The sequence below is a fragment of the Ictidomys tridecemlineatus genome, chromosome 3 (genome assembly GCF_052094955.1).
Source record: "Ictidomys tridecemlineatus isolate mIctTri1 chromosome 3, mIctTri1.hap1, whole genome shotgun sequence".
Taxonomy (NCBI): domain Eukaryota; kingdom Metazoa; phylum Chordata; class Mammalia; order Rodentia; family Sciuridae; genus Ictidomys; species Ictidomys tridecemlineatus.
The window spans coordinates 22,109,149-22,134,844 of record NC_135479.1 but is presented as its reverse complement, the minus strand read 5'-3'; the positions used below and the strand labels follow the sequence as shown (position 1 = coordinate 22,134,844).

Below are 25,696 nucleotides of genomic sequence, written 5' to 3'. Positions count from 1 at the left end.
TGACTCTTGGAGACCCAGATAGACTTAAGGGAAGATTTCAGAAGGCAGATAGAGGAGGAATTTACATTGCTACAAAACACAAAACTTTCAAATATATCAGTTAAGCATTGCCATTTTTTTTAAAACTCTTTTACTGCAAAATACATCATGGATGCAGAAAAGTGCATCCAAGATGTATTTTAACAAATTATCAGAAAGACACCTGAGGGGCTGGGGTTGTGGTTCAGTGGTAGAACACTTGCCTGACACATCTGAGGCACTGGGTTTGATCCTCAGCACCACATAAAAATGAATAAAATAAAAGTATCTATCCACAACTAAATTAAAAAAAGAGACACCTGAGTTACCTACCACCCAGGTGAAGAAGTAAATATCACAAGCATCCTTGGCACCTGCTTTTCAATGTGCCTCCTAATAATATCATCTCTACTCCAAAGAGAATGCTTTTCTAAAAAGAATTTCCTTACTTTTCTTGGAATTTAACCACGAAAGTGTGGCTCCCTAAACAATATGGTTTTCTCTATTTTGAACATTATGTGGAGAAAATTATATTGGATGTATTCTTTTGTGCCTTCATTATTTCTAAAGATGAACCTCACATAACTTTAGTTCATTTACATTTTTTGTTGTATAGTATTTCATTGTAGAATACACCCATTCTACATTAGTGAACATTCAACTTGTTTCCAGTCTGGGGCTGTTAGGACATCCTACTAAAATTTTTTAAAAGCATATTCCATTTGATGCACATGTGTTGAAGTTTCTCCAGGGTTTATAAATGGAAGTCAAGATTCTGGATAAATATTCCATTTGTAATACCAAACTGTTATTCAAAGAGGTTATTTATATAAATATTTATTTTGTTTGCAAGTTCCCATTGGTCCAGGTACTCACCAACATCTATTACCATCAGACTTTAAAATTTCACTAATATGATGAGGGAGCAATGACATCTCATAGGGGTATTGATTTGTATTTTTCTGATTAGTAGGTGAGGTTGAACATTAGTTCATATGTTTTTGTTTTGTTTTTCTTTTTTAAAATTTTTTTTAGTTGTAGTTGGACACAATATCTTTATTTTATTTATTTTTATGTGGTGCTGATGATTGAACCCAGTGCCTTGCACATGCTAGGTGAGCACTCCACTGCTGAGCCACAACCCCAGCCCTGTTTTGTTTTTCTTTTTGCAGTGCTGGGATTGGAACCCAGAGCCTTAAATCTGCTAAGCAAGCACTCCATCACTGAGCTTCTCTAACCTTTGGAGTCTCTGGGTTCCATCCCCCAACCCAGTTCATATGTTTGTTAGCCATTTGGATTTTCTTTTTTGGAAAGTGCTTGCTATAATTTGAATGTATTCCCCAAAAGGCAGGTAATGGAAACATTGGAAACTTAAATCACCAGTGCAACAGTGTTAAGAGGTAAGACTTTTTTTCTTTTACTTTTTTTTTTTTTGGTACTGGGGATTGAACCCAGGGCACTTAACCACTGAGCCACATCCCCAGCCCTTTTTTATATTTTATTTAGAGACAGGGTCTCGATGAGTTGCTTAATGTCTTGCTAAATTGCTGAGACTGGCTTTGAACTCACAATCCTCCTGCTTCAGCCTCCCAAGTTGCTGGGATTATAGGCATGTGCCATGGTACCTGGCAGAGGTAAGACTTTTGACAGATGATTAGGCCACGAGGGCTTCATCTTTACAAATGAATTATCACTATAAAAGGGCTTAATGCTGGGAGTTCTGTCTCTTGCTCACACTTCCTCTTTGCCGTCCATCTTCCACCATGGGAGGACACAGCAGAAGGCTCTCTGTCAGATGTCAGTGCTTTGATATTGGATTTCCCAGCTTCTAGAACTATGAGAAATAAATTTCTTTTCCTTATAAATTACCCAGTCTGTGATATTATTACAGCATCACAAAATGGACTAAATGGTGCTGTTCAAATCTCTTAACATGTTTTTCTAATGAGTAATCTTTTCTTTACTGATTTGTCTGAGCTCCTTAATATTCTGGATAGTAGTCTTCTGAAAGGTGCATGTGTTATAAATATCTTCTCCCACCCTATGGTTTATCTTTTTGCCATCCTTGTGATATATTTTGATGAAAACAGGTTTTAATGTGAATACAGTTATAGTTTTGCCTTTCACATTTAGATCTGAGGGATATGGGGGTTTGGGGTTTGAGCTGCTGGGATTACAGGCATGTGCCATCTGTCCTGACTCACATTTAGATCTAAAATCCATCAGGAGTTAATTTTTATGTATTCAGGGTGACAAGCATCCAATTTCATTTTTAACTCTGTAGTTGTTCAGTTTTCTTGGCACCATTTATTGAAAAATCTAGCCTTTCCCATTAATCTTCAGGATTATTCTCTCAAATATTTCTGAGGTCTCTATCATTATGTTTTTCTATTTGTCTATCCCTTCTCTAATACACACTAAAATATTATAGCTTTTATAATCTGCCTTGTCCTTTTTCAAGAATACCATGGTTATTTTTGATCCTTTGCATTTTAGAATCAGCTTATTAAGCTACACACACACACACACACACACACACACACACACACACACAACTGCTGGGATTTTGATTGGAATTGTACTGAATCCATAAATTGATCTCAGAAGAGTTGATATTTTTACATTATTCCTTCAGTATCATATTTATTCTTTTGTTTAAGCCTTTGTAAGTTTTATTTTGTTATTCATTATTCATATTTTATTATTTATGCATGTTGGATAGGTATGTATGCATTTATTTATTTATTTAGTGATACTGGGGATTGAACCCACAGGCTCTTTGCTATTGAGTTATATTCCCAGCCATTTTTATTTTTATTTTGAGACAGAGTCTAACTAAATGGCTAAGGCTGTCCTTGAATTTGTGACCCTCTTGCCTCACCCTCCTGAATAGTTAAGATTACCACTATGCCCAGTGGTCTCCCATAACAATGTATTAGAGTTCTTTCAAAATGTTTGCTTGATATTTTCCTAGGTATTTTATAATTTGGGTGCTATTACAATTGGTACTTTTGAATTTCATTTTGTGTTTGTGGCAGACCTAAATACAATTGGTCCATTAATATTGATTTTAGCAAATTATTAAATTTTCTTATTTTCACAATTTATGTGTAAATCTTCTGGATTTTTTGATGTACACATTAAATCAACTGCAATTAATTTAATCTTTTTTCTTTTTACTTTATGAATATAGGATTGTTCATGCTTTCTATTTCCTTTTGGATCAGTTTTGGGAAATTACATTTTCTAGGTAGGCTATTGCCCATTTGATCTAAAATTTCAAATTTCTTGGCATAAAGCTATTGCTAATATTCTCCTATCCTTTAAATGCATATAGTATCTGTAGGACTGTCTCCTTTTCATTCTTGAAATTGATGATATATGTGCCTTATCTCCCTTTCTCACTTTTTATCATTCTTGTCAGAGATCTGTCAATTTTGTTAGTCATTTCAAAGATCTAATGTCTGTCCTTACTGATCCTCTGAGTGTTTCTTATCTATTTATTAATTTGTGCTGTTTTCCATTTTTTGTTTTTATTCCGGAGATTGAACCCAGGGATGTTTAACCACTGGGCCACATCCCCAGCCCTTTTTTGTATTTTATTTAGCGACAGGGTCTCACTGAGTTGCTTAGGGTCTCGCTAAATTGCTGAAGCTGGCTTTAAACTTGCGGTCCTCCTTCCTCAGCTTCCCAAGTTGCTGGGATTACAAGTGTGTACCACCACACTGGTCCTCCTTCTCTTTTCTTTGGATTTATTTTATTATTGGTGGTTTTATTTTGTTTGTGCTTCTTGACATGGATACTACACACTTTCATTTTTAAGCTTTATTTTATTTTTAATTAACACATAATTATGCGGTACATTATGATGCTTTTTATACACGTGTACATGGTGTGATGTCAAATCAGGGTATTTAGCATATCCATCACCTCAGACATTTACATTTGTCTGTGATGAGAAAATTCAAAATCCTGTCTTCTAGCTCCATGGAAATACATAATACAGTATTGTTAACTATAGTTATCCTACTGTTCAATAGAACACCAGTACTTTCTGCTCCTATCTAGCAGTAATTTTGTATCTGTTGACCATCTCTCCCATTCTTCCTCCTCCCTCCTCTCCTAGTTTCTGGTAACACTATAGGTATGTTTAAAAAAAAAAAATAAATAAATAAATAAATAAATAAAATAAAAGCTCAACAGCTGGGCACAGGCAGCTCAGGAGGCTGAGAAAGGAGGACTGTTCAAAGCTAGCCTTAGCATCAATCCCTGGTACCAAAAAAAAAAAAAGCTCAACATTTTTAAGTATTAGGAAAATGCAAATCAAACCACAGTGAACTCTCACCTTCCCCAAATTAGAACGTCTGTTACCAAAAAGACAAAAAATAACAAATGTTGGCATGGATATTGAGAAACAGAACTCTCATACACTGCTAGTGGTAATGTAAATTAGTTATTATAGAAAACATTCTCCCCACAAGTCTCTGGGTTCTACCCTCCCCAATCCATCCTTACGCTACCACCACCAGCATCCTGTCACCAACAGCACTTCTTTAAAATATGCAGATGGGCCAGGGGTGGGGGCCCATACCTGTAATCCCATTTATTTATTGATCTATCTATCTACCTATCTATCATCTATTTACTGGGGGTTGAACCCAGTGGCACTTTACCAATGAGCAACATCCTCAGTCCTTTTTATTTTTTACTCTGAAACAGGGTATCATGGGCTGAGGATATAGCTCAGTTGGTAGAGTGCTTCTCTTGCATGCACAAGGCCCTGGGTTCAATCCCCAGCTCCAAAAAAGAAAAGAAAAAGGGTCTCACTAAATTTGCTGAGGGTGTAAGTTGCCAAGGCTAGCCTCAAACTTATGATTCTCCTGCCTCAGCCTCTTGGGTCTCTATGGCAAAGACCTGGCCACATTCCTTAATACTGAGCCCATAGCAGACAGTGAACCGTCATGGCACTCCTTCCTGAGAAGCCTGGAGAGCCTTGTGCTCTCTCAACATAGTGGCAAGCACTGTTACTGCTAATCAGTAAGTCTTGGCACTTAAGAGTGCCAGCTGCCATCCTAGCACTAACTATTTTCCACCCCTCTCTTGCCCATAGGCAAGCTACAGAGCCTAAAAAACTCATCTCAAATTGTCCTGGTATCTGTATATGCAGGAGATTGCCAAACCAACTGCATGAACATGCACTGGCAGAGAACTATGGAGTAAAAAAGGACTGTACCTTGGGACTTCTAGGTCCCTTGAGAACACAGGCATGACCCTGGCCTTCCACCCAGGCTGTATTACCGGTCCTTCAACTGGGCCAGGATCCCATTTTGCAGTGCCTTAGCCACAAACTGCTGCTGCTCCTCAGACAGCTTTGGAGGGAAGAAAATATGTCAGTTGGTATAAAGGAGAGGTACCAGTAGGTCCAGGCTTCAGTGGCTGATCAGGCCAACATTCACCAGGAGGAGGTTCTAAGAGCCTCTGGGATGCTCCAGTTATGGCTCCTGCTTCCCTCTTAACTTGCAAGAGGTCATAGACTACATCAAGGAAGAAGGGGATGCAGTCCTCAAAGTCTGGCCTAGGGAAGACAGCTAAGTGAAGGGTGACCCCTCATAAAGTGTAGAGAGCACTGTGCACCCCTCTCCTCCTAAGACTAGGTTCCCCCACAGTTCTCTCTGTTCAGCAGTTCCTCCACATACAGCCAGACCCTACCTCACCTATCAAGGCATCCAAGACTTCCTGAATGGCTTCTGCACACACTTCTACTAAGTGCCCAGCAATATTGAAAAGGCTGCTTATGAGAGGATCTGGTGGACTGCCCATCTACAACCCACTAGAGCTTAGGACCTCAGACCCCTGGGGGCAGGGGGTGAGGGAGATAAGCACAGTCCTGCTGTAGAAGATTGTCCTCATTGTGACAACTGCCATTCCTACAGACCCTCTCTTTCTCCCTAGTTAGGGCCCCTTATTCTTTGTTCCAGATCCTGCAGACACCTTCCTTGCTGAGGTACTTAGTGATCTTAGCACCATATTTCGCTCCTTCCCAGTCAGATCCCAGAGGCCTCTCACAATATCCTACACTTTCTCCTTCATGTTTCTAGAATCTTCCAAACACAATTCTTTCCTGTAGAGGTAAAATTTATGAACCTGTTCCACCCCCATGAGACCCCATTTTTGTCTGCCTTTCCCTTAAAGACCATCTCCCTGTGTTTTTCTTTCTCTTAGTCTTGTCCTGTTAAAATGAACCATCCTTCTTTCCAGACACCCACCATCATTGCCTCCCACTTACCTTGGCTTCCATTTCCCTAGTTTGCCCCCAGTTTAGTCACAACCCAAAGTTCTCCACTTCCAGGAAACCAAAACTTGGTTCTTTAGTTTTTTCCATCAAAATGCAGTCCTCAGACTACTAGGAATAAAGAGGATTTAAAATTAGAGAGGAAGTTAGCTGGGCACCAAAGCACATGTCTACAATCCCAGATGCTCATGAAGCTGAGGTAAGAAGGTCACAAGTTCATGGTCAGTCTAAGCAACTAAGTGGGACCCTATCTCAAAATAAAAAGTAAAAAGGAGTTCTGATTTAACTGAGTGGTAGAGTGCACCTTGGTTCAATCCCCAGTACCACAAAAATAAATAAAAGAGGAAATTAAATAGTGACTCTCAACTTTGTTCATGAGCACTTGGGAAATTATTACAGACCCCTATTCTCAGGCCACACCTCAGACCAGTCAAATCAGAGTTAATGGAGATAATACTCAGATATCATTAATTGAAAAGTTCCTCCCCCAGGTACTTTCAAGATATAACCAATGAGCCGGGCACAGTGGCACATGCCTGTAATCCCAGAGTCTTGAGAGGCTGAGGCAGGAAGATTACAAGTTTGAAAGCAGCCTTAGCAATTTAGTGAGGCCCTAAGAAGCTTAGCATGAACTTGGTTCCCTTATTCTGAATGTGCATCCTGGTCTGGGGATGTGATTCAGTGGTTAATGGCCCCCCCCACACACACAGTGTTCAATCCCTGGTACCAAAAAAAAAAAAAAAAAGAAAGAAAGAAAGAAAGAAAAACAAAAAGAAAATACAACCAATGAGAACCATTATGTTTAGAAGAGACACATGCAACCTCCACACTAGAGTTAAACCTTAACCCAAATCCCCATGCCACCACTCAGTTGACCCTACCCACCTGGAAGTCTTGGCCAGTTGGGCCCATGGGTGGATGGGTACAACCACCCTGAACTCACTGGGCTATCATCCTTACCTAAACTTGATGAACCACCACCCTTCTCTGCAAAGAAGAATTTTAGAGACACTTCAGTTCATCTCTAGTGCCCTATAGACATTGTTCTCCCAGGGATGAAACTTCTACTCCTGGAGCCAGAACCCTCACTGCCCATGCCAGCGAGCCTGCATTCTCATCATTGTGTGTAAACAGCAAAGCTGTATTTGCAGACCCCTTGCCCAGATGATTGAAGAAGCATCCAAGGCCCAAAGAGGGGGCAACGTGTCCTCACTCACCCAGACCTCTATCTTTATCTCTTCCCAAGACTTCTTTGGCAATACAATCCTGCTGGGATCCAGGAAAAAAAAAAAAAAGAAATGGTTCCACAGGAAGCACATTTAGAATCACAGGAATCTTCTGGCCTAGCCCCTTCATTTAAAGTCAGGAAAACCATGACTTGGAGGCTGTGGAGCTAGGGAGGGGCAGAGCAGGACTAGACCTAAGCCAACTCCAGTCCTGTTCCCTCTTCACAGCCAGTGTTGGCTTGTGTGGAGTAGCCAGGTAATGCGGCTGTGCTGCCTGGGCCAACAGGCCTTCATCGAGGGTACTTAGCAAGTCAGATTGTCCTGGCAGCAATCTGGAAGCCCAAGGCCAACATTCCACCCAGGTTTCTTTTCCAACAGGCAGATTTTTCCCTTTACTATGGTTCCCACCTCTGGGTACATTTCACTACATTTTCAGCCTTAACAACTATACAATTCAAGGTTATTTGTTGTCCTCTGTTTAAAAATGATATCCTTGGGGCCGGGGTTGTGGCTCAGTGGTAGTGTGCTTGCCTGGCATGTGTGATGCACTGGGTTCGATTCTCAGCACCACATACAAATAAATAAAATAAAGGTCCATTAACAGCTAAAAAATGTTTTTTAAAAAAATGATATCCTTGCCCATTCTGGAATGATGAACATGAGGCCCAGCACCTTACTCACCCTTGTTTGTCTTGCCCCAGAAATTAATAGCTAAACTAGCACAAGAAAGGCAGAGAGGGAAAGTAAGGCAGAAGCGGTGGGGGTGGAGGGAGGACCAGTTTTCTCCCCGTAAATTCCTTCTTTCCAGTCCCTCCCAATACCCACACCTTACCCTCAAACTCCCCTCCTCCTCCCCTAAAAAAAAAGAAAAAAAAAAACAGGATAAACCCCACTACTACTGGGAGACTGAGCTGGGAGCTACCACATCTAGGAAAGGGCTGGTGGTGTGATCAATCTCAGTCCTTCTCAATCCTGAGTCAAGGATTCCTCTTCCCTGGAGCTGTCCCCACATCTCCAGGCTCACCAGCTGCCCAGCCCAGGCTGATACAGAGCCTGACTCAATCTATCCCCACCCCATTGGGGTGTTCAGGGACCCCAGCCTGCTCCCACCAGGCCTTGCATTCTCATTCTCATTCTCTCCTTGTCCACAAAAGGAACTGGTTTTATTTATTTTTTTTTACTATTATTTTTTAGTTGTAGATGGCCACAATATCTTTATTTTGTTTATTTATTTTTTATTTCTATGTGGTGTCGGGGATCAAAACCAGTGCCTCACACATGCTAGGCAAGCACTCTACAGCTGAGCCCCAGCCCCAGCCCACAAAATAAGCTGTTTTATTCAATAGTCCACAATCTGCTCCTAGAGGATAGTCACTTCCCTGAAGTGCTGGGGAAAAGGAGCTCACACTGATGGATCTCTAGTTACTCAGTTATAACACAGTTATCTTGCCTGGTCTTCAAAAAATTCCTGTGAGGTAGACATTTTTATCTCCATTTTCCAGATGAGGGCTGAGGCTCTGAAAGGCAAGTATATGAGTCAGTAGCTTGGCTAAAAAAAAAGTGGCAGAGCTGAAGTTGAACCTGTGTTTGACACCAAACTTATGCTATTCCCTCTGTCCATTCAACAAATGCTTTGTTCTGGGCACTGTGGCTCTTGCCCTCCTGCCTCCTGGAAAGGAAGAAAGACAATGAGCAAGAAACAAAACACCTGTGTAATTAAGAACCGTGGGGAACACTGTGGAAAATGAAAAGAGGCCATCTCTAGTGAGGGGAGGGAACTTGACCCCTTGTTTGGGGCAAGAAGGCCAAAGAGCAGCGGGAACAGCTCAGGGAGTTCTGAAGCAAGAGCTAAGAGCCAGCATCCCCTTGAGCTGCAGTGGGTGGGCCATGGCTGGTTCTCTCACCCCCTCTCCCAGGATCCTAACCTTGTTTTCATAGCTGAAAAAGAATTTCCTGGTCAGGCTTCAAATGTTATATTGCTGCTCTCCTTTGGAGGTTTTCCTCCTCTTCTGTCTCTAGAGTTTCTGACGTCAGGAACAGGTCTTCTTTTCTGTTAATTTTTTTGGAATGAGAGGGGTAGTTTCTCCTTTAGCTTCCTGGAGACAGAGTGAGGGTGAGGGGTGAGAGTTCAGAACCTCAGGCCCCACCTCCCACTGACACCCCTCCCCATCCATCAGCTACTTCCTATCTGAAGTTAGAAAACTGGAACACAGCACCCCTCATAGCTGGCTTTACCCACTGTGGGTGGGGAGTGGAGATGCAAAGTGGGAAGAGAACGCACTAGTGTTGACAGTAGCTTCTGCACACCATCATCAACAGTGAGAGATTCCAGAGGAAGCACATTTAACCCTCGCCACACACTTATGGTGTGGGCAGAATCACATTCATTTTTCATATGAAGAAATTGAGGCTTAGTGATGGGTTGTGGATGGTTCAGGGTCACACAATAGTAAGTGTAGAGCTGGGATTCAGATCCAGGTCTGTGTGAGTCCAAAGCACATGCTTTTCCCATGACACTGATCTGGGCGTCTGGCAAGTAGGCACCCACCTCTCTGAGAAGGGTTTCCAGCTCCTTACATTGGTCCCTGGAGCCCATCTGGCTATACTGCCTGCCCTTGGGCTCCTGAGGCATCTCTGATTTCATAAGGAAATTCACGTTGACTTAAAATAGCTTGATGGACCTTCTATTATTTGCAACCAAAGAAAGCCATGCATCACTGCCTCTGATGATCTTCCCCTGCCTATCTAATGTCCCCATGTATAAAGATCATACACCTTCACCCTAGAAAAAAACAGGCATCCCAGAAAAAAACTGAGCTCCCTTAGAAAAACCCTGGAGCCTGCCCCCAGCATTGTTATGGTAAGCAGGGGGAGTTCAAGGGACCCATGAAACCTCACTGAGGTCCCTAAAAATGGGAAAGACACCTTCTCAGGGAGAGCTATGCTGGAGAACTGTGGGCTCCTTCCCCTGAACTCCTCCTCCATCACTAGCAATTCCAGCTGGGGAAGAAATGACCAACACCCCAGCACAGAACTGTTGCGGAGGGTGAAGCTGGTGATGTCCCCTTAAGTCAGGAAGCACATGCCCTCCAGCTAGCAGAACCTTCAGGGCATTTGATTGGTGCCAGCTGTGGGTGGGGTGGTGGCACTTTCTGTGCAAGAAATGTTCTGCAAGGGGTGTTTCGATTTTACTGTATGCTTTACTTCAGCTCTTTTGTTGAGCACCTGCTGTGTGCTGGAGGTAAACACGGAGAGGTGAGTAAAGTCAGTCCCTTGTCATGAGTTACTTCCAGTGCAATGAGGAAGGAGGACATGGAACCATGGGCTTGCTCAAAAAAGCAAATCAAGCATAAAATGCTGGCTCTGCCACTCAGTACAAAAGAGCAAGGAGTGGCCTCTTAATACCAGCAGAAGAATTTATCACCCCTGAGGGCAGCAGGGATGGGCGGGAATGGGGGACACCAGAAGAAGGCTGTGTAGAGGTTACTCCTGGAGAAATGAGCAGAGAAGAGAAAGTGGGTTTCAGTGAGGAGTGGGTTGATGCGTGCCAGGATGGGGTGTGAGAGGCTGTACCAGCCAGGGTGGCGCATGGATGCCCTTAGTGCCTAAAATGGGCTTCTGCCCTTTTCCCTTCTCACTGCTGACCAACTCCAGCCTCATTTGTTCTCAAGAGATTCCAGAAATTTCTGATGTATACACTTCTTCACCATCTTGGTTTTCTGTTTGTGGGATCCCCCAGAAGTCACCTGAAATTATTTCTCCTTTGGATAATTTCACTATCAACTTCAAGTCCTTGTCCATTATTTGTAACACAACTTCTTTTTTGTACCAGGGGTTGAACCCAGGGGACTCAGCCACTGAGCCACATCCCCAGCCCCATTTTGTATTTTATTTAGACATAGGGTCTCAGTGAGTTGCTTAGTGCCTTGACATTGCTGAGGCTGGTTTTGAACTCACAATCCTCCAGTCTCGGCCTCTGGAGCTGCTGGGATAACAAGAGTGTTACTGTGCCAGCTAATTCAACCTTTGGACCTGGAAAGACAAGGGCAAAGGTCTCGGTAAAGCTGACCCTAAAAACCTTTCTCTGGAATACCCTCACACAGTGCCAGGTTTGGCCCACCTTCTTACCAAATGACCTCGAATAAATTACCTGACCTTCTCAAATTTGCTTCCTCATCTATCGCTGAATATTAACAATATGTTCTTTCTTCGCTTAGGGAAATTAAATAAGGCAGGTAGCCTTTAACAAAGTGCCTGGCACACATTCCAGGGAGCTAGTCTTATTTATTTGAGAGGCTGAAATGAGACAAGGAAAAATAAAGCTAAAAAAGTAGGAGCCCTTGCCAATTGGAAAATAAAAATTAAGCAGAATTAAATCCCAGGCATTTGTATGAACCATGCAGATGGAAAGTGAGGCAACTCTGGAATGTTGCCCACCTGCATGGGTTCTGCCCCAACTGATCAGGGCTAATCACGGCACTGATGCTGAGTCAGCAGCCCTGTCAGGGTTAGTGAAGGAGCCAAGGGCCATTCTCTGAGGCCTCCCAAGTATAAACCTGCAGAGGAAGGAGAGCCCCAGCTGATGGGTTTGGAGAACAGGGCTGGATTTCCAGAAAAAAAATGCATTTGGAACTGGTGGAAACAGACAATAACAGTCCCTGAAATCAACCTTACACATATGACACAGTTACATCTCAGGGCCCATTTGTTTCTTGAGTGATATAAAAATTTGAATGTACTTTGTCAGAGAGAAAAAAAATAAAATTTTATATGCCCAAAGAGTACATTATGGAGAAGTGGAGCAGGGAAGGATAAATTTAAAGTAAAAAACTTGACAAATACTACTTCAGCCAGGGAATCAAGGTCAATATCAACAGTGATAAGGCATGTTAATACTATGTACCCCCAATATAATGTGGATAAGAACAGTACTTTGCCATGGTCTTCCTCCTCCAAATCTATACCTACAGTTGAACATGAAGAAAAAATGAGAAAGGGGGCTGGAGATGTGGCTCAAGCGGTAGCGCGCTCGCCTGGCATGCGTGTGGCCCGGGTTCGATCCTCAGCACCACATACCAACAAAGATGTTGTGTCCGCCAAGAACTAAAAAATAAATATTAAAAATTCTCTCTCCTCTCTCACTCTCTCTTTAAAAAAAAAATAAAGCAAGCTTCTCACTGATTCTTTAAAAAAAAAAAATGAGAAAGATTCCAATAAAGGGACATCCTACAATACATCCAACCAGTACTACTCAAAACTGTGAAGGTCATCAAAAACAAGGAAATCTGAGAAACTGTCAGAATCAGGAGGAGTCAAAGTGCTGGCACAAAGGTGCACATCTGTAATCCCAGTGACCGTCTGAGGCAGGATGATGACAAGTTAAAGGCCAGCCTTGGCAACTTATCAAGGGCCTAAGCAACTGAGAAAGATCCTTCCTGTCTAAAAATTAAATATTAAAAAAAAAATTGAAGACTAAGGATGTATGTATTTCAGGGGTAAAGTGCTCCTGAGTTCAATCCATAGCACCAAACGAGGGGGGGGGGCGGCAAAAACAACATGACAGCTAAATGTAATATGGGGTCCTAAAATAGAAAAAGGACATTAAGTAAAAACTAAAATAATCTGAAGTAAGGACTTTAGTTAGTAAAAAAACAATAACAACAACAAAAAAAAATGTGCACACTTTAACCATACCAACAGCACCACAGAGTTGAAATACAAATATATTTTTGAAAAGAGAGCAGGCCAAGTTGCCAAAAATGAATTCATAAGACTATTTAACATATTTAACATCATTGCAAGGATTTTTTCAGTTTGGTTTCACCTCTGCCCCTGAATTTTGTATGCAAACAGATAGGCTTTTCTTTTTTTGTTTTTATTTTGGTTCTTTGTTGTTTTGGTTTTTGTTTTGTTTTGTTTTGTTTTGAGAGACACAAAGATTTATTTAGGAGAGCAGAGATATTCAAGGGAGAATGTGAGCCATCGCCAGAGAAAGAGACAGCACCAAATAGGTTTCTTGAAGCAAGACCCTGTCTCAAAATAAAAAGAGATGGGATGTAATTCAGTGGTAAAGTGTACCTGGGTTCCATCCCAATACCAAAACAAAACAAAAAGTATGAGGAGAGCTCAGCTAATTTAAAAGAAATCTTTACTTCCCCTTCTCCCCTCCCCCATGCAGCTCTTCGGTGTGTTTCTTAAATTGGGGTGTGCAGACGTGATATACAAATCAGTTGGTAGGCTTGGCTGATGGCAGTAGGGAATTGAGAATAGAATGGAGTAGGGCAGTCAAGACTCTCTGCCTCGTCCATCTCTTACTGACCTGGGAGCCCAGCTCCAACTGTCACATGATGCTTCGCCCTCCTGCAGTCTGTACTGCAAGATGAGGTCTGTTCTGTAGTAGTGCCATCCCCAGGGGCTTCTCTTCTCCCTCATTAGAGAGAATCAGTGGAATCTGCCAGCATCTAGGATGCTTCTGATAGCAATCATATCCTCTCCAGCATCCACCTCATCCAGTCACATTTCTGTGACATCCTCAAATACACTAAGCATTGTGCCTGGACCAACTGGCTAAAGGAAGCTAATTTCAGTTTGCGGGAGGAGGATATGGTTTAGGTATTTAAATCTTCTACCTTCGGCAGATTGGAATCAAGGAAGAACCAAAGTTTCCAGACAAGTAGGACCTGGAATAGTTTACCTTCCCCGTTTTTAAAAGGGATGATAAATAAGAGTAAAAACACAGATCCCAGATTCTCCTCTCCCCCATGGAACTCATCTGGAGGAAGGATGGAGTAGGGATTACCACAAACAAGCAAAGTGAGACCCATTTTTTGCATCTCTCATAGCAGAGTTACCCCCTGTTCCAAGGGGCATGAAGACTGGAAAAGGAAGCCCCTTCATCCCCCAGCCAAATTGTCACCAATGTGACAGAGGAACCAGGAAGAGATAAGGGACAGAGCATCTAGACTTCACATGACCAGCCCCAGCTGGCTGTTTCTTCCCCTTGGCTTTGATTCCTGGCCTCCTTTCCTTGCCATATTCTACAAGGCAGTTGGGATGGGTACTCCTTAGCAACCATTTGTGATTAAGTTGGCCTCAGAAGGAAACAAAGCTTCCCTAGATTCCCTTCCCATCCTACTTCTGGCCACCTTCCCCTCAGTCCCTGCTGCCTGACCCAGCACCTACTCACTGCTCCTTTTCTGCCCCAGCCCCCATTGTGGAAGCCAACTCTTAGCTTACTCCCAACCTGGGAATTCTTCTAGGTGTTTGGAAAGAGTGACCAGGACTACAGGCCTAACTCAAAGGCTACCGACCTTCTCTCTTGTCCTCAGCTGCTTACCAAAAGTGGAAATTATCAGAATTCCCTGTCGGATCTCTACATAATTCCTGGCCTCAGAATCTCAGGAAGATATAAAATATTTCAAAGTTCTCCAGGTGGAGCACTTCTGGGAAGGATGGGTAGGGCTACATGCCCCACCTCCTGGGCCTTTAGATAAGCCTCATAAGCCATAGCTAGGTTGGAGGCAAATTAAACCAAAACCTCTTCATTTCTTTCGGACTCAAGGAGTAGATGGGAGATCCTGATAGATATCCCAGGTGAGTTTGAGCCAGAGAATGGTATAGAATAAGACAGCCTGAGCTGTGCTGCTATCCAGTGAGTTAGAATAGAAAAATGGAGGGCTGGGGATATAGCTCAATTGGTAGAATGCTTGTCTTGCATGCACAAGGCCGTGGGTTCAATCCCCAGCACCACCAAAAAAGAATACAGAAATGGCATATGGGTGGATATTAACCAAGTGTCAGCAAGCAATGACATGGCTGTCAGGGACATGACAGTGACCTAGGAACCAGCATATCCAAATGCCACACTATGGTGGGCAGCAATGAAGACACCCAAAGAACAGCAGTCAACACCTGCAAAGAACAGGCTGGGCTAGTATGAACTCAGCCTCCCCACCTACCACATACCTCGAGAACCCTCTCAGGAAGATGCAGGTCCTCCTTATCTGGATGCCACCTACTCTTCTTCATCGACTTCCTTCTCCCCCGCCCCTGTCTTCCCTCAGCTATAACTACCTATGTGAATCCAGACTAAATTCTGGTCTCTGCACCCCTCATTTCTGAAAGAACATTTAAAGAAAATGGTGGGGCTGGGGATGTGGCTCAAGCGGTAGCGCGCTCGCCTGGCATGTGTGCGGCCCGGGTTCGATCCTCAGCACCACATACCAACAAAGATGTTGTGTCTGCCGAGAACTAAAAAAAATAAATAAATATTTTTAAAAATTCTCTCTCTCTCTCTCTCTCTCTCTCTCTCTCTCCTCTCTCTCTCTTTAAAAAAATTTAAAAATTAAAAAAATAAAGAAAATGGTGACAATTAATCGTATGGCTCACAACAGAAGCCATATGATTAAGAAGCATTATACAACAGAGAAAGAAAATTAAAACTTAAGAGAAATATTTGGAGGAGGCCACACAGCAAATGACAGCACTCAGATTGGAACAAAGGTCACTGTTGATGTTCCCTGAACCTTGTCCCAACTGCACTCTTTCCAGCCATGGAAGCAACCCAGGCAGTCCCAATCCCAGGACTGGGCCCAGTAGCTGCATTTCTCCTCCCACTGCCGTGTGGCCCCACTTGGGGAGTGAGACGGTGTCTGGCCTTAGGCAAAGATCCTGCACTCTTCCAGACTCCCACTTCAAGGATACCATGAAGCAGGACCAAGACTGGAAGAGCCAGGCTGCTGGGGGGAGGTCCTCCCTCCTGTCTGGGACTTTGCACCTGTCCTGGGAGTAGGAGATAATGTGGCACAGACACGCTGAAAAGCCATGTCCTCGGGAGATAAGGACTCCTCCTTCTCGAGGCTATATGAGCCTCAAAAGTCCTGGAGTTACCTCTTCCCTTCCCACTTATGCTCAGAGACTAGGAAAGACCTTGGAAGAATGGAGAGGGATGGGGAATTTCAGAGGGAAGGGCTGTCCCTCTCACCCCCACCACTCCAGTTGTAAAACCATGCCTGGACTGACCCTCTCCTTGGTCACTGAAGGGCCCCTGCTTATAAAGTCAGAGGTGCATGGCTTAATGGGGCCTAAGAAAAACCAGCAGTCCCAGAGTCCCCACCACTGTGTCAGCAGGAGCTGCTACCCCCCCTCCCCCAGGGCCCTCCAGGAAACAGAGGCCAGACACAGAGGAAACAGGAACATATTGCCCTTTATTTGCGTTTCTCAGAATACTGTACAAAGGGAGTAAAAATCCTATTCACACTTTGCTTAGAAAGATTTAAGGTGAAAGTTCCCTGTGATACTTGGGGTGGGGATGGGATAGGAGGCAAAAAACAGGATGAGTGAACTCTCCTCCTCCCTCAGGCCCCCCAGCAGAGGGCTCAGGCACCACACCTTTTCAATGTAACATGCTCCCAGTAGGACTGGGGAGGGGAGAAGGCGCCTCCTCTCTAGCCAGCCCCACCTGTCTCCCTCCTTGGATTGAAACAGTGGCTGCAGCCACCACCCTGCCTGACCCTTCAGCCCACCACCAAGTGGAGGTGGCTTCAGAGCCCCACGTGTACCTGTCCCTCAAAAGGCTCTGCACGGCACCAGTCTGAACAGGGAGGTCACAAGGTGAGGGACTATGGAAGGGCCCCACTGTCCACTGTTTCTGTTGCAGCTTCCTCACACCCAGAGGACAGTGTCAAACTGTACCTGTGCTCACAATGACATAGCCTCTTCCACCCAAGTCCGCCCCTCACGCCAGTCCAGGAGTTTCAAACCCAGAGCCATTTCCCTAACCTCTCCCCAAGACCATTCTGTGGGTGAGGAGGAGGTGGGACTAGCTTCTGCCCACTCCCCTTTTACAACATACCTCCACTACTGCTGAGGCCCGTTCTTCTAAGACTCAGATCACTACCCCACCCTTACCCACCACTGCCCTCTCCCCAACCTCCACTGGGACCAGATGGCAAAGCCCTGGCCCTTTGCCTCCGGAACCAGGCCATGTATGCCCCACCACCACCTCCCCTCACCCTCCCCGCTCCCATCCAGCACCCAGAGTAGGGTGCGGGAGAGCCACCAAAAGCCTGGGACTAGGATCAGACAGCTCTCTACCCAGAGGGGTGAGGTACTGTCACACACTTGCTTCCATAGATACAAAAATACACTGTCGTCCTACAGCCTGAAGAACCAAAACGAAACAATCCAGAAGCCGTACCTTCCTCTGCTCCCTCACAGGGGTTAAAGTGCTTTGGCTGCCTGAGGGTAAACAAGCAAGCAGGGATTTCTCCCTTGCCTCCTGTCCCAACCCCGGAGATCTAGGTCCATGTTCAGCCCGGGAGCCCAGCCCTTCCATGACCACCCCATGGAGTCTATTCAAAAGGCAAAAGGAAAGAATCAAAAAATCAGAATGGGTTAGAGCCCAGGGGCCCACCCCAACCCACTACAAGCTACTCCAAGTCGGCTACTGGGGAAGCAAGGGGGAACTAGCCCAGAGGCGTGATCCCCATCTCCGGCAGTGTCCAGAGGCTCCTTGTCTTCAGAATCACAGCAAACGCCTTCCACCCCTCCCCTGCCACCCCAGGCTGGGGAAGGGGTTGCACCCTCAGTACTTATTGATGCCAAAAATGCGGACTCCATGGAGCTGGGGCAGCTTAGGGATGAGAACGCTCATCAGAGACACAGTGTTGAGGATGAAATGGATCTGGTCGTACTTGGTGTAGAAGCTGGTTAGGAAGTACCTGGAGGGAAAGGTTAGGGAGAGAGATGAAAAAATGGAGGTCACCTCCTCCCTCAGAATTCCAACCACTAAGGAGTTATAGGAGGTGTCTCCACACCAGAAGTGGAATGGCAAGATCTCCCGGGCTACTGCAGCCTCTATTAACTCAGCCCCCTCCTGCACCCAGGCCTGTGGGCCAATGTCTTTCCAACTGAGAAAAGAGGGCCAGGGAGGCCCAGGCCTGAGTGCAGTGTAAGACCCAGGGATCTTTCGCCTTCCCTTCTGTTTATTCCTACATCAAGGGCCACAGTTGGGGAGGGGTTTAGGTCTGGCTGGCCCCAGGCTCCCCCAGGCCTTGTCCTGCCTGCTGGTGTCCTCACTAGTGAAGGCACTCACAGCACAATGGGCGTGATGGTCAAGAACTTCCGAGAAGCCGTGAACTGGACCCCGTAGTCCATCTGCTCCCAGTGGGTCAGCAACCTCGCTTTGCCCTGGTCTGGGGTCTCGAAGGGTGTCCCTTTCACTGTGTGCAGGAAGATGTACATGCCCTGGAGAGGGGTGTCTTCATTAGAAGATACAAAAGGCCAAAGGGCCCCCAGCTTAGCTCCTCCACCCAGTCACAGAAGTAGTTCCAGGTGATCTGCAGCCTCCCCCTGTTGGGCAGGGGGATATGGGCTGGAGGCCAAGATGGAGCAGCTGGGAGACTGGCATAACAAGAGGACTCCAGGGGGAGAGGGCAGGCCTGGCATGAAGAGACTGAAAGGAAGAGAAGTTAGCTGCAGAAAAGGCATAGAGATGCTACCTTCCGGCCCAGGTGGAGCCTCCACGAGCCAGAAAGGAGGGGCAGGCTGAGGGGGACTGAACCCCTGCCTGTTCACCAAAGGAGTAAGAGGCAATGACTGCTAAGGGGCAAAGGAGGACCGGAGTGAGGGGTGGAATGAGATCCTAACTTGGGGAAGGAGCCTTTCTGCTCCAGGCTAGGCACTAGGATTCCTGGGTGCTGGGGATACTTCAAAGCCCTTGGTTCAGTTCTCAGTAGCCAACTTCCAAATCCACAAGCTACCCCATCCAGGAGATGTGGACAACTCTGCAGATTTGATTCTTCTTATAGGTGTGTACAGAGCTGAAACCCAGGAGGAGGAGTGGGATGGAAAGGTAAGAGGTAGGCCTGGGCGCTGGCAACAGCTGTTGTCAGGTCATCACCCTGCTACCCGGCCCACGTTTGGCAGATTCCTTCTATTCCTCAGCCCCATCAAAGAGCAGCACATATGGTCAGGTGCAGGTTCTCACCATGTTGTGGATGAGGTTGGTGAGGGTCCAGACGACAGGGACACTCACGAAGGGGATGCTCAGCAGCACGACATGAAGAAGCCCAATGGCGAGCACGTAGGAGAGCCAGATGCCACGGCTGTTCATCACCCGCGTATTGGGGTTCACTTCGCTGTGTGCTGTGCCCACATTCATCCTGACACCCCTCTCCGCTGCTGCTCTGCAAACAAGCAGCACAGGTGAGACAGGCCACACCACTTCCTCTGCCCCCTCACACCCTCTGGATAGTCCTTCCCTGAGAACTCCATATAGTCTCACTGCTTTGGTTCACAAGAACGGAGGCTAGAAAAAAGTTTATGTGCACTTGGCTCTAGTCATTTCCTGCTGCTGGGGTGAGAGTAAAACTAGGCTGTCCTAGGCATCATCCCATCAGGACAGTGCCCTATAAGTGCCTGGGGACAGATCATCAAAAGATATTCAGGTCCAGAGCAGAGAAATCAATGCCCATCCCCTGCTACTGCACTTCCATGAGGGTCCCCTTCCTACTAGGGGGAGAAGAGGCCTGCCCCCTAGAATTCTCTCTCAGTATAATTCCTGCTGGCTCTGTCTCAACTGAGGGCCTGAGGAGACGTCTCCTACCCTAAGTCCTTTCCACAGGAGTAAAAGAAGGTGAGGCTTGTGGGTGAAGTACTTTGAGGTCACTATTCCCACCCACCCCTAATTTTCCAATCATAGATCTCCCCAAAGTTTACCCAGGAGGACTGAAGGAGAAAGAGGGTGGGAGGAGAAAATAGCATTAAGAGACAATATTTGCTCAGATCTGGAAGGCTCCTTTTTGGTGACACAAAACTATACACCCAGACATTTTATCCATTTGGCAGACACTCAGGCTAACCCTTGGGATGCCAGCCATTCTGGTGTCAAATCTCCAGGGCCCTTTACCCCACCAAAATTCTCCCTCAGCATGATTCCTGCTGGTTCTGTCTCACTGAAGGCCTCAGTAGACCTCTCCTATTCTAAGCCCTTCCTACAGGAGTAAAAGAAGGCAAGCCCTGTGGGCACAAGCAGTAGTGGATGAAGTACTTTGGGGTCACTGTTTCTATTCACCCTAATTCTTCGATCCTAGATCCAAACTTTGGCCCAGGAAGACTAACAGAGGAGAAAGAGAGGGGAGGGAAGGATACAGAGAATGGCCAACATCTATAGTTCCCACAGGCAGCTGGAAGCCAATCTCCTAAGGGCACGAAATCATACCAGCGACCTCCCTCCTGCCTTTTTCCTTCTCTGCCCCAGCCGTCCTCACCTCAACCTCCGTTCTCAGCACCTGTTTCCAGGTATTAACACTGTCCTTTCCCCTGCCCAGTCCCAGTGTTAGAAGTCCTGCAACAGGAGGAACCAGAAGGCTGCCCCTGATGCCCAGGAAATAGTGATCCCTATCTAGAGTGGGCAGAAGGGAGAAAAGAAGGCAGGAGGGGGAAGATCTGCTGCTTGTCCAGAGCCTGGTTGTCCCCAGACCCCTGAGGGTCCTATGACTAGCAGAAGGTGGGAACAGAAGTCACCTGTGTATTGCTCACCTCCTTATCTAAAGTAGGGTCTTGTCTGCTAAAGACCCCAGAGTCATCATCATGGTAGCAGCCCCAAATTTCCTGGTAATACAAAAAGGAGTCCCAGACGGAGATATTCTAGAAGTGCCCAGAAGACCACCTCTATCACCCCATTGGGCCAACCCCCTCAAACTCAGAAACTACATCTCCTGGCAGGATCCTAGCCAAGCCTGCACAAGACCCAATATCCTCATGGGTTAGTTCCTTACTTATAGAACAATGAGAACAAGTTTCCTCTTCTTAAAACTCAAAGCTTTCAAAGCTTACAAACACAGTTTCCCAACAAGTAAACATTGTCAACCTCTTCTCCCTATTTCTCCACTTCTGGGAGAAGGATCAGTTGATTACTAATGGAAATGACATGTACCCGCAGACACCAAAGTCCCAAGAGTGCGTTCTGGCTGCCAGATTTTTTCTTAGTTTATGAATTGCTAATATCTATTTTTTGGGGGAAGGGGGTGGTGGTCTGATAGGGTTTATTTCAGGGTACAGGCCTGATAGGGTTTACTTCAGGGTAAACACTGGGGTACACACTGTGGAAGTGATGCTCCTGGGGCCCATTGGCCCAGCCCATTAAGCTGGGTAATTGAGCCTAACAGAAACCCAAGGAACTAGAAAATCCGTTGTTTACCTTCCCAGAGCCTTGGGACTTCAGTTACCCTAACATAGCCCTTGGGATACCTACTACGCAAAAGCCTCCACCTGGGACAGGGGCTGTGTCTGTCTAAGAAGTGAGGCCTCTGAAGGACTTACCACTATGGAGAGGGAAAAAGCTCTCCAGAAACTGTTGGCCCTTCCTTCATAAGTCAGACCTCCAGGGCTGTAGGTGCAGAAAGACTTCTAGTCCTCCCTAGCATTTTGTCCAGAAGTGAGAAAAGCCTTGCTGGATCCTAAATCATAAGGCTCTACTCCCTCTTCTGTCTAACAGTGCATCCAACAAAGCCCAATGAGTCTGGGAGGAACCTTGATCTAGGTCCTAGATAACACCGTGGGAAGCTTCTTTCTTAAGCCTGAACACTAGGTGCCCTGAGAGCAGGAAACCCTATCAGACCACCACCCGCTTCCCCCAAAAAATAGACATTAGCAATTCATAAACTAAGAAAAAATCTGGCAGCCAGAACGCACTCTTGGGACTTTGGTGTCTGTGGGTACATGTCACCTCCATTAGTAATCAACTGATCCTTCTCCCAGAAGTGGAAAACTAGGGAGAAGAGGTTGACAAAGGCAGACAGGTCCCCAGCAGCTGAGGCTCTAAAGTTTTGCTGGCAGGTGGCTGCCATCACCAGCCCCTGATGTGGTTTCATAACCTGCCTCAAACCAGAGCCTGCAGCAACTCTGTTCTGTTAACCACTTTTTTGCTGGAAGTTCTTTTCCCCTCCCACTTGGCTCCACACAGGAACATCCCGGCCCAACCAGTCTGTCAGACACTCACGTCAAGGCCAGAGTGCGCCCCAGGGCAGCCACTAGGTAAGTGTTTCCCATTTCCTCCCCCAGGTAAAAGCAACCCTTTAAACAGCAAGCCTCCTGCCTTGTGGATGATGAGCCCAAATATCCAGGCCTGTACCCTGAGGACCCCAAAGGAAAGTCCGTGGCAGCACACCACATAACATAACTCTATCACTCCACCCACCCACAACTTGCAGGACCAAAGTGGCTCACCTCTCGCTCTGGTCCAGCCTCCCAGACTCGAGGGGTTGGTAGGAGTGGAAAGAAAGGGAACCCTCTCCAACCTGGGGGCAGGGAGGAGCGAGGAGGCGGAGTCCTCACTATTGTTGGGGTTTTCGGAGTGGGACTTCTGGCACGAGGGCCTCCAGCTTTGCTTTCCAGCTAGGGACCTGACACTCGGAGCCTAGCAGGGTCCGGAGCCCCACCCCCCATCTGCATGCGTTCAGCAAGCCAAAACCTTTATCCCCGAAGTCCAGCCTCTCCCCGCCCCCCACCCCAGCCGAAACACTCCTCCCCAAAGTCCTACCCCCGGCCTCCTACTCCTACTTTCCTCCTCCGGCACCTCCTCGTGTGATGCAGCCGCCTCCACCCCCAACCACCCTACCCCGATCTCCAGTCCGCGGCGCCCCTCCAACAGCTCCCAACTTATCTGTCGCCCCTCCTCTAGCCCTAGGCCTTCGGATTCCGCCAACGGAAGCTACCGGTCCGAACTCACCGTGCGGAGCGGGAGGTCGAGGGCCCGGGAGGGGTGCCCGGGAACAGGGGCCGCAGCTGCTTCAGCAGCTGTAACAAACAGCGGCGGTAGCACCCCGCTGGCAGCTCCGGCCGAATCAGCGCCTCGCGCCGGCCCCCGCGACGTCACCGCCGCGCGCCGGCCTCCCGGTGCCTCCTGGGAATCGTAGTTTTTCTCTGGCTCCCGTTCCCGTTCCCGCTCCAGCCACTCTAGGGCCGCACCGCCGAACGTTTTTCGGCGACGCTAGAGTGAAATCAGATGGTATTAGTTCGGCGCGTAAAGACCCCAGCTTTTGGGCCTGCGCCCTTCAAGCGTGATTTACTCTTGTCTCGTTTTTATTTTGCTTTGTTTTGTTTTTACAATACTGGAAATTTAATTCAGGGGCGCTCTACCACTGAGCTACACCCCCAGCCCTTATTATTTTTATTTATTTATTTATTTATTTTGAGACAAAGACTCCCCAAGTTGCCCAGGCTGGTCTCGAACTTTCGGTCCTCCAGCTCAGGCTCCCGGGTAACTGGGATTGCAGTAGTACGCCTTACGTCCTGCTCCCTACCCCAGTTTTCTAACGAGAAAACCCAGAGCTTTAAGTAACTTGCAGTAGAACTCCGTTGGGAAAGACCAACCCACGGGCAGGGGTTTTACCACTACACCTCACTGCTGTGCTCCGGCCCCAGAAGGACCCCTCCAGAAACTGAGTAGCTCGGCCCTTTGCCCTGCCGTATTTCTTGCCTGGGTTAAGGGTCTGTAGGGCAGAGAGCAGAGCCTGTCCAAACCCTCCCTACTTGACAAGTGACATTTGATCCAGGCTGGCCTGAGCCCTGCTGCATCCTGGGTCACTTCAGGCATCAGAATAAGCCACGTGTCATAGAAAGATTCTTTGATGAATAGTTAGGAGCCTGAGTTACTGTCTCGGGTCAGCCTGTGTGGCTTTGGGTGGGAAGCTGTGGTCTGCAATTTTCATGTCTGCATGCTCTCAAGGCAAAGGCTCAGATTTTACAGCCAGGTAGACATGGTGTAGGCATTTCTTTATCGGCAGTGTGATCCTAGGCAATTACTTAATTTGTCTTCACCTCCACTTCCATATTCATGAAACCCTACCTCCAAGGTTGTTGTGTGAATTCAAAAGAATGTGTGTAAAACACCTATCATATTGTAGGAAGTTGAACTAAATAAAAGGTTCTTAAGGTCTCCTGGGTCACTCCCACTCTCCATGCAACAAGAGGGCCTTGTCTGGGTAATTTCCACTCCCCCACCCAGCTCCTCTGTAAGTGCACACGGCTCAGCAGGGCTGGAAGAGCAGGATCAGATGATGTCATGGCATGCCAACCTGGCTGGCTAGACATGCACCCTGAACTGAATGTGTGGGGACAAGAAGAGGGCTGGCCCAGGAAAGCTGGGGAGCACTTTCTTCAGATCACCAACACCTTCTCAGGGGGCTGCTAGAAAGCAATTGTAACAAAGCTGGAGTGGGACCCCCAGAGGCACCTAAGCGGGCATCAAGCTGCAGAACTGGCAGCTCCTCAAATATTTCCAGGGTCAATGGCCCAAGAGTACTCATCCCAGGATTTAAATAATCAGCCCAGATGGTGAAAAACTGTCTTGTGTCCCCAGAAGTGCCTCCTGGTTGGTGGAGGCCCTTTCCTTAATATTCATGCTGCTATAGACAGTTGTCCTCACAGAAACTTGCCTGCCCTTGAGGCAACAACAATATCTCTGTTCTGTCCAAAGTGAGCCTGTTTGACTTTTCTGACTTTTTTCTGGGTTTCTTCCATCCTCCATCAAGTCCCTCCAACTGTAGATCTTTGCTAGTTTCCTCATATCTCTGTGAAGTTCAATGACCATACAGAGTCCCCATCTCCAACAAGGCTCTGACTAATGCAGAGTCAACGGAAAGATCACTGCACATGTCATAGCCTATTAATAACTCCTGTTATCAAGGGTTTTTTTTTTCACAATGGGAATGAACAGAATTCTGACTCACTCTGGTTTTGTGGTATATTGTGGATCACTTTATGCTTTATTTAGCCAGAGTCCTGTCATCATCTTTCTCCTCTAACTCTTTGCCCTTATAATTACTGTGTCTTCACCAAACATCCTGAGCATCATTCAAGAATGAGTGACAGCACTATTATGTGGTGCCAGGGAACACACAAACCCTTGGACAAACAATTGGCACTCTGTGCCAAGAATCTGAAAAGTTGTTCATGCCTTGGAAAGAAAAAATTGTTCACACTTCTGGCAGCACATTCTAAGGAAGCCATTGCATGTACAGGAAAAGATGCAATGTGTGAAGATGTCCATTCCAGAAGTATTTATAGTAGTGGGAGACTGGAAGCAGCCTAAGTACCCAGGAAAAGGTTATGGTCAGGCTGGGGATGTAGCTAAATGGTAGAGTGCTCGCCTGGA

At 46.3% G+C, this 25,696-nt stretch overlaps 2 protein-coding genes across 3 annotated transcripts; both read right to left on the bottom strand.

The window, feature by feature from the left end:
- Positions 1 to 5,299: 5,299 nt before the first annotated feature.
- On the bottom strand, positions 5,300 to 14,383 carry Gsdmb (gasdermin B). The gene is given in 7 exon segments (XM_078041073.1): positions 5,300 to 5,387; positions 5,728 to 5,830; positions 5,978 to 6,139; positions 8,859 to 8,923; positions 9,504 to 9,527; positions 9,529 to 9,622; positions 13,829 to 14,383. Coding segments are annotated over 7 exon segments (780 nt in total). The 5' UTR covers positions 14,086 to 14,383; the 3' UTR covers positions 5,300 to 5,312.
- A 2,339-nt stretch (positions 14,384 to 16,722) lies between these two features.
- Ormdl3 (ORMDL sphingolipid biosynthesis regulator 3) lies at positions 16,723 to 23,427 on the bottom strand. Of its 2 annotated transcripts, none has more exons than XM_005321795.5 (4): positions 23,270 to 23,427; positions 19,526 to 19,724; positions 18,632 to 18,783; positions 16,723 to 18,257 (listed from the first exon to the last, which is right to left on the bottom strand). In XM_005321795.5, exons 2-4 carry the CDS (start codon positions 19,697 to 19,699, stop codon positions 18,122 to 18,124), a joined length of 462 nt encoding a protein of 153 aa, XP_005321852.1. In that variant the 5' UTR covers positions 19,700 to 19,724; positions 23,270 to 23,427; the 3' UTR covers positions 16,723 to 18,121. The 2 variants fall into 2 exon arrangements, with proteins under 2 accessions (XP_005321852.1, XP_005321853.1); XM_005321796.5 differs by having other exon boundaries at positions 19,526 to 19,719; positions 23,270 to 23,421.
- Between the last annotated feature and the right edge of the window lie 2,269 nt (positions 23,428 to 25,696).

What these genes read in the sequence shown, in the direction of transcription:
- Ormdl3 (XM_005321795.5), bottom strand. Translation starts at nt 19,699, where the DNA reads ATGAATGTGGGCACAGCACACAGCGAAGTGAACCCCAATACGCGGGTG. An exon ending in CCAACCTCATCCACAACATG is followed by an intron (nt 18,784 to 19,525) that starts GTGAGAACCTGC and finishes ACCCCTCTCCAG; the next exon opens with GGCATGTACATCTTCCTGCA. An exon ending in ACCATCACGCCCATTGTGCT is followed by an intron (nt 18,258 to 18,631) that starts GTGAGTGCCTTC and finishes CTTTCCCTCCAG; the next exon opens with GTACTTCCTAACCAGCTTCT.